Source organism: Epinephelus moara, chromosome 11 (assembly GCF_006386435.1).
Source record: "Epinephelus moara isolate mb chromosome 11, YSFRI_EMoa_1.0, whole genome shotgun sequence".
In the NCBI taxonomy this organism is placed as follows: Eukaryota; Metazoa; Chordata; class Actinopteri; order Perciformes; family Serranidae; genus Epinephelus; species Epinephelus moara.
The window spans coordinates 14,158,617-14,171,649 of NC_065516.1; the positions used below are offsets into that span (position 1 = coordinate 14,158,617).

The 13,033-nt window shown below is 40.4% G+C and overlaps 1 protein-coding gene across 1 annotated transcript in view; it reads right to left on the bottom strand.

Annotated features, from left to right (window-relative positions):
• The window catches only part of cdh19 (cadherin 19, type 2), a 38,813-nt gene that overhangs the window by 11,308 nt on the left and 14,472 nt on the right, over positions 1-13,033 (bottom strand). The window contains exons 5-10 of the mRNA XM_050057266.1: positions 9,730-9,897; positions 8,490-8,680; positions 3,574-3,827; positions 2,105-2,241; positions 634-755; positions 174-291 (exon numbers count right to left, since the gene is read on the bottom strand). Coding sequence (XP_049913223.1) covers positions 174-291; positions 634-755; positions 2,105-2,241; positions 3,574-3,827; positions 8,490-8,680; positions 9,730-9,897 — 990 coding nt within the window. The remainder of the gene's footprint in view (positions 1-173; positions 292-633; positions 756-2,104; positions 2,242-3,573; positions 3,828-8,489; positions 8,681-9,729; positions 9,898-13,033) is intronic.

Genomic DNA, 13,033 nt, shown 5'->3' on the forward strand with positions numbered 1-13,033 from the left:
TTGCTTTTAGTAATTTAAGTATAATTTGATACTAATATTTCTGTATATTTACGTAAGAAAAATAAATAGTAGTATTTTGCAGTATTTCTTCAGTATCTCTACACTGTGGTTATTGCAGCTTTTGCTCTATTATATGTTCTGAATGCTTATTCCACCATTGTTTTAAATATAACCTTGATTGTCTCTGATAGTGAAGTTTGGATTGATGTGCTTCTCGGAGACCATAGAGAAATAGAAGTGGTGTCCCTCCATGGGGTCGTCTGGATCAACAGCACTGAGCAGCTGAATGAGCTGAGAGACACAAAGGACACACTTCTGAGAAAATATAAGCAACACAAGCATCACATTCACTCAACAGATTTCCTTGGAAGCCTAAATATTCATGTAGCTTTTGTATTTCCTTTTTCAGAAAGACAGAAAGTCCGAATCTAATTCAGCAGCTGACAATGTAATGGATGTAATATGGTATAGTGTACTGCACAATATTCTAATGGGTCCTTGTGAGTCATTTAATGAATAAAAATAGTACATTGATGTAATACAATATGCTGCAATAACAGAACTTTTACTGTCCACTTTTCATTGCCACACTGCTGATAAATCATGAACATCAGTGCATCATAATATACATACTTCTCCCGCCTGTGTTCCCTCACAGATATATGGCTGGTAATCTCTTGCAAGCCTTGGCACATTGTCGTTTATGTCCAGCACTTTGATGAACACCACCACAGAGGAGGATAAATGGGTCTGTGCTGCAGTAGTGAAGATAGACATTTTCTGGAGTCCACTGGGTGCATGTATCATAAATGCTTTGTAAAAGCTCTGTCAAAATAATACTTAAGACTGATAAATGTTTCTTCTTCTTGAAACACGACTGTGGAGCAAAAAAAAAACATGGGCATCGACATTTCACTGCTTTCTCCAAACCAAGAAACACTAAACAGTAAAAAAGCATTGAAAAACTAAACCTTATATGAAAATTTTAGCTTTTTGCATGACCCTAGGCCAGCGGTTCCCAACCGTTTGAAGTACCTCTTCATCCACATCACCTGCCATGTTGCATTATTTTTAAATGGATATTATGGAGCACTTTTACTTACACAATGTGGTTGTCTCACAATGATGATATCATACAATCGAACTGTCATTGTTAAGCAGATTTTTCAAGTTTGCATTTGCACAATGGCGCTGCGTCGGTGCGGCAAGTTACGTGATGTGTGTGAAGTGTGGCCCCTAGCACACACTGGATGCGTCGAGCTGCAACTCGTCAACACATGACCATGCATATACTACTATATATTACTACTTTTACTAAAACATCTGTACTTCTTCCACCTATGCACTAGTTTAAAATCATATCTGAATCAGCCCCTAATTAAACTTGATTTCTCATCTGACTTGCCAGGCAGTATCTTTTTGGCCATTGTTTTTATAATGACGGGATGTGGGTGGTTAAGCTTGGGATATTTCTCAACCTCAACAACGAGTCTCTCCTCGTCCATTCTTTGTCACACACGAGACACAGCAACAGCTACAGAGTTCTCTTTATGCATCAATTGTAAGGAGAGGAGTCGAGCTGCCATAGGAGCAGAGAAAAAGAGCTGCTACAGGAGCTGCTATGTACAAGCAGAGAGAAAGTCGGGGAAAATGCATTTAATTCTGGGAGCGGTGAGGCTGGAAATAGGCAGTGGCGTGAAGTGTCCTGGGGCGTTGCGTCCAGGAGTGTTGACGTGGGTCTAGCAGCCACTGGTGTAGGGTTGAACACTGAAAATCATAGGGGGGGTATTTTTTTGACGCACAGCATTCACCACCTGTGTGTTCTGGCCGTAAGGCTGTAAGCATATTTGTAAGTATTATTACCATTTATCCATTACTTTAAGCTATTTCAATCATTTACCTTTGTTTTAACCAACTTGTTAGTAGTTTTCATAAACTCTCAATTGCAACAGGTGTTGTTCAGGTACAGCTAACTCAAATCACCCCTGTGATATCTCTGGTTGGGAATCACTGCTCTAGACAAATATTTGTAATCAACACATTGCTGTGAATATATTCTAGTTTGAAATAAGTTTAAATGCGTCATGGTTGGCTTCATCCTTACTTGTTTCCCTGGCTTCAACAGTCACATTGTGCCAGTTTGCAGTCTCTCGATCCAAAGCTCTAGCGACAGTCATAGTTCCATTGTTTGGGTCTATTTTGAAAGCTTTTGAGTTATCACTCCTTTTGTCAATTGAATATCTGGAAGAAAAATCACGGAGACACACATTTAGCAGGCAAGGTTGTTTCCTGGGCAAACAAAACATTGTGATACCACAGGGAGATTAATTAGGCAAACTGCTCATTTTTTTTTTTTTTTAAATCTATTGACAGATATCCAACAAGCTGGTGTGACACAGAGACAGCAACACTGAAAACAAAGCATCTCACACAGACAGCATAAAAACAATTTTGTGTATTTTCCTGTTATTTTAATTGAATATTATTTCAAACCTGACCGCGAACCTGTTTTTTATTTGTCTTCAGTGAGGAAATATCATTTAAAAACAGCGAGACAGGGAATCTTGTAAACATAGAGAAACTTTGTTCAGTCTTTTTTGGAACTGAATTACAGTCTGTATCCACAAAGTTGAAGGTGGTGCAGCTGCGGTGACAAAATACACATCCTTGTGTCTTGTTTTCTGATAGAGGGTGACAAGTTAAGGCCTGCAATTTTTTAATGTACAAATAAACTATAAAAAACATAAATTTATCATCCACAGACAAAGCAAGCAGAAGTGTTTATTAAGGAGATATTGTTGTTACTACACAGGTCTTTCACACTACTATACCTTTAACACTAATTAATATAAGTGATTATAACACCATGGTGAATTAGGGTAACAGGGAGAGAGAACACACTGAGTAATGACTCATTTCTGTGAGCCACTTTGCTGATAATAACATGGAAAATAAGCCAATTTGACCAAAGCAAACTTAATCATGTTTAGTAGAACTGTGGAAACCCCTAAAATGCCTGCCTGAATTTATTAATCAATGAGGCACTGTCTCTAAAGGGACAGTAATAGACGCTTGGCTGAGGATGATATGCAGCACCTGCCACTCTTAAGCTCTGCTGAGATGGACTACAGGCACCAGTACTGCTGCTGTCTCCTCTGCAACGTGCCCCACTTGCAAATGACTGCAAATCTCAATTCCATATGCCACCTCGTATGGTGCTTTATTACATTCCCACGTCCTAGCCACGTTGCTTTGTGATAATACCACGGCAATAGATAGAAAAGCCTGTGAGGTATAAAAAAAATCGTCATGATTTATTCAGCAGGGCTCATTTCCTACTAAAGTAATATGAGATAAATATGACCATGTACAGGGTATCCAGAGATCAAGGGTAAAAATGGATGCGCCGAGCCAGTAACACTATTTGAAATGGAATGATTTTTCACCCTGTGGAGGAAGCTGTCTAGGGACGTTCCGCCCCCACCAGCTTGGGTATCTACCTTGTCATTATCATACTTGCAGTTGGGTGGCAGATGCCATTCTTCCTAGTTTAGACTGTTCGCATTACTGTACCTGATGGGACTGTTGACTGTGTCAGTGTCTCTGGCACTAACGCTGCCAACCACGGTTCCCACAGCTGCATTTTCAGGAACTTTCCACTCGTAGAGCGCTGAGAGGAAGACAGGTGGCTCATCCACGTCCTTCACAACAATCTTGAGTGTCGTCCTGTCCCTGAACTCATCCAGAGTCAGAAAACGAAGGTCCACCTGATCGTTGACTGCCTCTGCGGCCATGACAAAACGTCTTTTAGTTTCAAAGTCCAAAGGCTGTGAAGGAAAGAAATACCTCTTAACAATTCATATCAATACAGATAACACCTTGTTCATCACTAAAACATCAAAGAGTAACAACTTTTCAAATCTGCTTTGCCAACTTGTACTTAAGACAGATGATTATTCCCGTGGGAGCAGGACACAACTCAGACTAGATGTTAAAATTGTTTAGTCAATGTCAATAAGCTACCAGCTGTGAGCACGCACTTAAATAATGCTGCGTTTTTGAGAAACATTATGATGCCAGTAATAAGAAAACAGCATGCAAACCATTACTGCATTCCCAAAATGATTCAGAGACAAAATCAATAATGTGTTTTTTATTTCATTATCACGGCATCTAAATTGAAATCTCCTGTGCTACAGAGGCATACTGTGTGTGGGAATACATACAGTATGAAGCACAAGTTCAAGAGGAAAACAACAGTAATCTATCATCCAGCATCAATCTATATTTGATGACCTAATATACTGAGGACTTTCCAGCAGTGGCGCCCCCAAGGGGTGGCCAGGGGAGGCCATGGCCACCCTGATAAAACGCTGGCCTCCTCTTGTGAAAATAATTGGATGCTGGCTTTATTGTCTTTAAGAAGCTGTGGCACACTCATTTTTTAAGCTACTGTGAAGGTAGTGGTAAGGCAGACACGTCCAAATTGCCCCGCTCAGGGGCCAATTGTGGCCCACGGACAGATTTTAAATGGCCCGTCGCTTGTCTCCTAAAATATACTTGTTTTGGCCTGCTACACAATATTGGTTAATCGGGCAAGATCACTTCGCTCTTTTACCATTCACCTCAGAATGGTAGGACTATCATACAGTTTGTGGACATGCATCAAGTAGGAACTACACAGGCAGAACATGTGTATTTCCATAAACAGATGGTGACAAGCAAACTAACTAAGCGAGAAGGGTAAAGTTGACAGAGAGAGCCGCTGCTTTCAGGAGCAGTAGAAGGTTGATTACTTATTAAATTAAAGCTAGAGCAGTTGCGCTTGTTGAATATGTATGTGATTTTTTTAATAACCCATATGGCAGTGGTTCCCAACTGGTGAGTCGCGCTCCCAAAGTGGGTCACGTGTCCATTCTGAATGGACTAAAAGCGACTTGCAAACGCATCAAGTTTGTAAAAACACACTTTATTTTTAAGTGCAGTACATTTTTAAAGTGCCGTTTCCTGCTGTAGGGTAAGTTACTAATGGACAGCTATTTGACAGAGACAGCAAACTAGCTCGATGACATGGCCAAACACAAGTATGACACTAAATGTAATATACTTTGTGGACCTCGAACTAATGACTAAGGAGAAATCTGGACCCTGTGCTGGACCAGTTGGTTGGTTTCTAACCCCAGACCGTCCACATGGAAGACGAGTACTCTAACCACTACACCATACTACCACTACATCACAAAATATGTAAAAGTCTGAAATGGGCCATTCAGCATAATGATTGACTTTTGGCACTGTAGGTATATTTTGATGTTGATACTTTTGTACTTTTACTTGCTTATGCGTATTTCCACACTGTAGTATTGCTTCTTTTACTCAAAGGTAACAATACTACAGGTATTTACCGTAAAACTTCAATTAGTAGCCCAGGCTATTTTTGCTTAAATCACTGAAATCAACCAGGCCTACATTTGGGACAGGCGTCTATATGGGACAGGCCTTTAATTCCTTTCACACTAAACTGTTGCTCAGCAAAGATCAGGAAATACAATCAAATTGTTTGTTTAAAACAGTATGAATATTACTTGTATAAAAAGACAATATATCAATTATGAATCATTCATTTGATCTGGCTCTGACAGACAGCGCATCAGAGATAGAGAGAGTTATGGCACTCGAGGATTATAGCACCTGGCATACTGACACAACACTACTTTATCCTGTTAAAACAATATTCACAACTTGGATTAATGTTTATGAAAAACCCTTTTGATTATTTTGATCTGAGGACCTGAAGACTGAAGAAATAGTAACGGAAGAACTTCAATAACAAAAAAGAAAAGAAAAAAGAACTGCTTGGCAACCAGACTAAGCGTCTCATTGAGACAGGCCTTTATATGTCAAAATGTGTAGCTACACCAGGCTACTAAAAGGGACTGGGTGTTGTGTAGCTACACCAGGCTACTAAAAGGGACTGGGTGTTTAATTGAGACAGGCCTTTATATGTCAAAATGTGTAGCTACACCAGGCTACTAAAAGGGACTGGGTGTTTAACTGGGACTAGGCTTTTTATTTAAGTGTTACAATATACAAGGTAATACCTCTTCCACCATCTTCTGTAGTCCTGTCTTTCCAGGCAACTTGCAGAAACCTTAGAAAGTAACCGCCCACAGTAAGAATCAGTAGGGAACATAATGGCCCATAAAATCACAACTTGTCATTTGTCACTTTCTTTTTCTGTCTTTTTTTTTTTAAGCAGGGTGTTAGCGTGTATTTGAATATTTCTGCATACTGGGTCCCTAAGTAGTCTTTGAAAAGCATAAATTAACACATTTTAAACTGTGGATTTGGAAGCAGTGATAGATAGATTTAGGTGTATTTGTTCACGCATGATTTGATCTTATGATTCGATGCTTTGTAGTGATTTCTTCAGTTTATTAAGTTTGGTTTTAATTTTCTTTGATTATTAACTGGAGGGCATTGTTTTCTCCTTTTGTCTTGTTTAGAGGTAAAAAGAGGAATATAACTGCCACAGACTTTTTTGAACCACATTTTTTTCTGTGTTTTGTAATAACCAACTTACATAACACTGGATTTTAGAAATATTTTTAGAGGCCAAGAGCTTATTTGAAACTGCCCATGTTGGTATTAAAGTTAAGGATCGGTGGGTGGTGGTAGTATTAGAGTGGGTGTGGATGAGGGGCTCACTTTGGAAAGTTCTGCCCCAGCCTTCATAATTCCTAATGGCTACCGTGAGCATGTTAATGAGTGAGCTTTAGAGGTGCTGGTATGTGGATTTTTTTTCGTCACATAGAATTGTTTCCTTCTGTTTTCCAGTTTCCCAGCTGCAACCCTCGTCCCCAAACCCAACAAACTGTACACTGATAACTCCTCCAATGTGCCAACTGGATGTGCTGATGTGCAATCATCAAAGTAACATATTTACATTCTCTGTTTCTATGTTGTGGCTGAAAGTTTCTTGTGCATATGGGTCCAGACTGTTGCTATATGTTCATGACCTGTAAAGGACTCGTGCTGCTGCTGCCAGGTGTGAGACTGTGTGATTGTTGGGTCCCTGTGCCAGGCTGTTACACTGTTGCGTCTGGTCGGCTTTGATGCTGCTGCTGCTGTTGTCTCTGCCAGCTGTCTGTGTCTGCGCACAGTGCCAGGATATGTTGCCTTGCCCTCTATCAGGTGTAATGATCTTTTAAATTTTGATTGCGTTGGTGTCTGTAATGTTAATTAAATCCTCAACGCCGGAGATTAAAAAAGGAGTTTTTGTAAAAATAATGTTTCAGAGCCTAATGGCCTCTGTGCCCACCCACACTATGATTTCTGGTTACACTTCTGCTTTTTAAACATCAGACTAAAATGAACATATACTGAACAAAAAATTAAATGCAACAGTTTTGTTTTTGCCCCCATTTTTCTCAGGTATAACATAAAGATCTTAAATTTTTTAAGGCACTCAATAGACATATTTCCCTTAAATTTTGGTTGCAAATTTGTTAAAATCAGTGTTAGTGAGCACTTTTCTTTCCCAAGAAAATCCCTCAACCTGACAGATGTGGCATATCAAGATGCCAGTAAACAGCATAATTACTACACAGATGTGCCTTGGGATGGTCACAGTAAAAGGCCATTCTAAAATGTGCAGTTTGATCACACAGCACAATGCCACAGATGTCGCGAGTTTTGAGGGAGCGTGCAATTGGCTCCAATGTCATTTCCCTGAATTTGGCAGTACATCCAACCAGCCTCACAAGTCACAATAAAAGGCCACTAAAATGTGTCTTTTGCTGGAATGTCAACCAGAGCTGTTGGTGTTGCCCATGAGCAACCATAAGCTGTTGTTATGTGACTTTGGCAGTACATCCAACCATCCTCAGAACTGCAGACCACTGTAACCACACCAGCTCAGAACCTCCACATCCAGTGTCTTTGCCTGCAAAATCGTCTGAGATCAGCCGCCTGAACAGCTGATGTCTTGACCTGACAGCAATTTGTTATTGTAACTGACCTGTGAGGTTGTGAGGCCGGTTGGATGTACTGCCAAATTCAGGGAAATGACATTGGAGACATCTTATGATAGTGAAAAAAAGATCTGTTGGACATTCCTGCAGTCAGCATGCTGATGGCTCACCTCCTTTAAAACTTGTGGCATCGGTGGCATTGTGCTATGTGATCAAACTGCACATTTTAGAGTGGCCTTTTACTGTGACCATCCCAAGGCACATCATTTAGTAATGATATGCCATACCTGTCAGGTGGATGGATTTTCTTGGGAAAGGAGAAGTGCTGACAGACACTAATTTTAACAAATTTGCAGCCAAAAGATGAGAAGAGAGAAGAGAAATATATCTTTGGAGCGCATAAAAAAGTCTTAGCTCTAAAACCTGTTAAAAATGAAAGCAAAAACCAAAGTGCTACATTTAAATTTTTGTTCAGTATATTCTACACAAAGAGATATGTCTGGTACATGTATTCACCTTGGCGAGCACAACCACTCCCTCCTGCGTCACTGGGTCTGTTTTGATGAGAAACGTGGCGCTTTCCTCCAGGTCATCCTCCAGATTGTAGCTCATCCTGGCATTGACACCAATGTCTCCATCCTGTGCCATAATTCTGCCCACTGTGGTGCCTACAGCTGCATTTTCAGGCACGGCAAAGGTGTACAGGTCTGAGGAAACAAAAGGAAAAAAATCCTTCATGTTGACACCATTAGCTGCAGAACGTTGGAATAGGATATCAAAAGGAATACAAAATCTGGATGATACCACATTGGTACTTTTGCTGCGCGTTATGATAACTCACGTTTGGAGAAAAACAACAAATAAAAAAGTTTCTCCGCTAAAATGCAGCCCACAGGAGTGTTGTTAATAGCTAGTCAAGAGAGTCTGCTAAGGTGATAAGGAGGGAGAACATTGTGGTGGAGGGTCAATTTGTGTGAGTCACAGATAAGTTGTGGCAACTGCACATAATCCCAGCCTAACTCTAATAAGAAGATGAGAAAATGTGATTGTGTCTTTGAGTGACTCCATTTGGATGGCTGCCACAACTGGGAGGAACTCAACAGCAACCAGCTGCTCCTGGAAAAAAAAATCCCTGCTGATAATAATTACCAATTATGTTACAAAACAGAGGGCACAGTTCAAAGTGAAGTGTGGTCATACAATATTTATAAGGCCTTTTGACTCAACATGGAATCCGTGGGATACAGTAGCTCTGGCAATGAATGTGAATGTGACATTAATAGTTAAAGGTATCATCCTTGCTCTCTCATTTCTACAGAATTGATTTCTTCCCAGGGCATTCATTTAGCGAGGTTTATCGCTGAGAAGGGCTAGGTTTGTTTCTAAAGGTCATGACAAATGTCCTTTCACGTGTGAATGATTAAATCCGTCCAGTGGGCGACGCATGTACACGTGCACGCGCAGATGAACATCCCCATCTCCTTCCCTGTCTCGTTCACTCTCTCCATCTCATTCTTCGACTGTCTCCTTTTAATTTTGGCTGCCGGCTGAATAACAGGATGCGCACAGCTGAATGCAGCGCCAGCGGCAGCACGAACCACCCACCCGAACAGGAGAAGTGTGATCAAATAAATGCCTCTTAGGTATAATATTAAACATGTCCTCGCAGTCTGCCCCGCTTTGTGCTTCTTTCATTGATTCCCACAGTGTGTATGGCCTGGTGTTTGCATCACTGTGACTCATATAAGTGACTCACGGTGTTGGAATGTGGGCCCATTGTCGTTCACATCAGTCAGGCTGACGGTGACGGTGGTGGAGGAGGAGTAACCGCCGCTGAGGCCCAGCATATCCTTCACCTGCACCACCACCAGGTACTGCTCTCTGGCCTCTCGGTCCATGTTTGGCCAAGATGTTACAATGATCCCTGCAGGTGGGGGAGAAAGACAGAGAGGAGGTATACAAGAGGCTCAATAAGACGGCATCAAGTGCATCTGTGGGTGGCTTCTGTTTGTTTACAAGCACTTCAAGTAGTCTACCAGAGCGCTTGCAGTCAAACGGCACCACAATTAATGTGAAGTCTGCATATTTTATCAATACACAGAAATATCAAGAGGGCTTTAAGATGACTAATGCTTCCTCTTTCTGGCCAAAGTGAAGGCTGTGGGCGACGCTAAACAGAAAAACAATTTCAATCAAGAGGACTAGATTGACCTGGCATATTTCAATGCTATTTTCAAATCAGAAGTCATCTTTTCAACAATTAATCTAATCTTGTGTTTACTTGACATTAGCTTTTCAGCAGCCATTCAACATCTGCAATATCGAGTCAGTCAAGTGTTGTATTGTGAACGCATCTGACTTAGCCACCTGGCCAGGTAGTAGTGTCAAAAAAAAAAAGAAGCTTTTTTTATTTTTCAAGGATGCAGCAGATGTTTTTCTTTATTCTTTACCTCGTAAAGACCAAAATTAACAATTTGTCAGTCTGTCAGTCTCAAGTCCATAAAGAGGCCAAAGGTATACACTGGCGGAATGAATCTAAGAACATTTACTCAAGTACTGTACTTAAGTACAAATTTGAGGTACTTGTACTTTACTTGAATCTTTTCTTTTATACTCTTACTCCACTACATGTCAGAGGGAAATATTAGACTTTTTAATTCACTACATTTATCTGACAACTTTAACCACTAGTTACTTTATAAATTAAGAATTGAGTTTATAAAAAATGATGTTTTACTATCCAACAGTTTATACAAGTACAGCTAAAATGACTGGTTGATTAATAATCTATTTGATGACAGAACATTTTGGCAGCTTTTTTGATGAAATTCTCTACTTTGGGTACTTTTACTTTTAATAATTTTAGTACATTTTCCTGATTATTCTTATTTAAATATATATATATATATATATATATATATATATATAAGTAACATTTTCAATGCAGGAGTTTTACTTGTTGTATTAGAACTTTTACTTATATAAAGGAACTGAATACATCCTCCAACACTGCAAATATATAGATACAGTTGTCACAGTTTTAAGGGGGGGATGGGTCAAAGAAGGGGAACGCAGTCCTTTCCTCCAGCCTGTAAATGATGGCAGAGCCCGGCTTTTAAACTCACATAATAGACACTATTACATTAACTATAGATATGATTAATTAACCTTACCATAATATCAGTACCCTACAGCCATTACACTATGATGTAATCGACCAGCATGTTATGAGACAGTTAAGCAGCACTGACGTTACTCAACACCATTAGCCATTAGCCTGTGTTTTGACCATGTGCTATATCATCATGGGCGGATTATGAGACACTGGGCCCCTGAGCACAGATATCCAAAAGGCCCCAACTCCTCTCCTACAAAGGAGCAAGACGGACAGACTTTGTGGGGGTTTGCCTCCTTTTTCGTGGTTGTTTTGTGTCTTTTTGTTGCTATTTAGCCCCTGTTTGTAGTTATTTTGTGTCTCTTTGCAGTTCTTTTGCATTTCATTTTGGTCTTTTTATGTCTCTTCGTGGTTGGTACATGTTAATTTGACACTTTGGGCCCTTGGGTCTGTGCCCAATGGCCCGCTGTATAATCCATCAATGCTTAATGTCACCACATGGGGATTTGCAGCCTCGAAAATTACAGGTCATCGGATACTCACAACCTTTTTACCAGTGGCTAACCAATCTAACACTGTTTGGATAAAACGTTAGATCCTTTTAGTCTCCATCGCCAAACCCACCAGAATATATTTGAATAGACAGTAATTTTAGCATGTATAGAGCCAGCATATTTTCAGATCTAACTTGTTGAATTAATGCTTTATTTCAACCAAACCAGAGCTGGTAATTGTTGGAACAGTGGAAAGTTGAACCAACATGTTTTTTGTGAGTTTTATTTTGTTTCTGTCCATTTTGAATGAAGTTTGTTTTACAATGAAAAAACTGCTGTTCATTTAAAAGGAGTCTGGTGGTTTAATGATAGCGATTTTGAGGCCGTTTCTGGTTATTTCCAACTTTAACAAAAGGTCTGTCTCTGTAGGAAACCTTTCCATAATGTTGTCAGACACTTAGAAGAACAATCTCAGCCTGTCAGTGGACTTCAGTTCCACCTTCAACACGATCCAGAAACACCTGTTGATCCGGAAACTGCACCATCTCAACATTCCATTGCAAGCAGTGAAGTTGGGCTCAGTAACATCCCCTGTACTCACAATCAACAACGGAGCTCCACAGGGATGTGTGCTGAGCTCTTTCCTGTATACTCTCTACACCAATGACTGCATAAGCCCATCTCCTACCGCAACCTATCTGAAATATTCAGACACGGCCATTCTTGCACTGACAATGCAGCTGACAATCTCTCTGCTCTGGATTATCACAACACAGTCACACACTTCACTCAGTGGTATATGGACAACTATCTTCACATCAACGTCAGTAAAACCAAAGAAATAATGATCATCCCCCCCTCACCTCAGCACCCCATTGACAATCAAACAGTTGAAACAGTGGACAGTTTTAAATACTTGGGCATAACTCTGGACAATAAACTCAATTTCGATCAGCACACCAGAGACATACAAAAAAGGAGCCAACAAAGACTATCAGCTATCCGAAAACTCAAAGGACTCTATGTCGCCCCATCTACTGCTACTTCTGTACCAAAGCATCATTCAACCAATCCTTCTGTACTGTTCCACATGTTTCATCACCATGCTTTCCGTCACCAATCGGGCCAAACTCACATGCATTACACACACCGCTTCCAAAATCATTGGTCTTCCCACACCCAACCTCACAGAGTTAAATAACAGGTCCATTACACGCTTTGCAAAATCAATAGAACGGGACACCACACATACACTCAACCAATACCTCATCCCATTACTCTCAGGGCGCAGGTACCGAACACTTAAATTTAGGAAAGCTTGACTCGGGAAGAGCCTGATCCCAGCAGCCATAGCTGCGCTGAACAAGAGATCCCGTTGACTTAAAGTGTCCACCTCTGTAAATGATGTTTTGTGATGTTTTGTGATGTCTGTAATATTTGTGATCGATCTC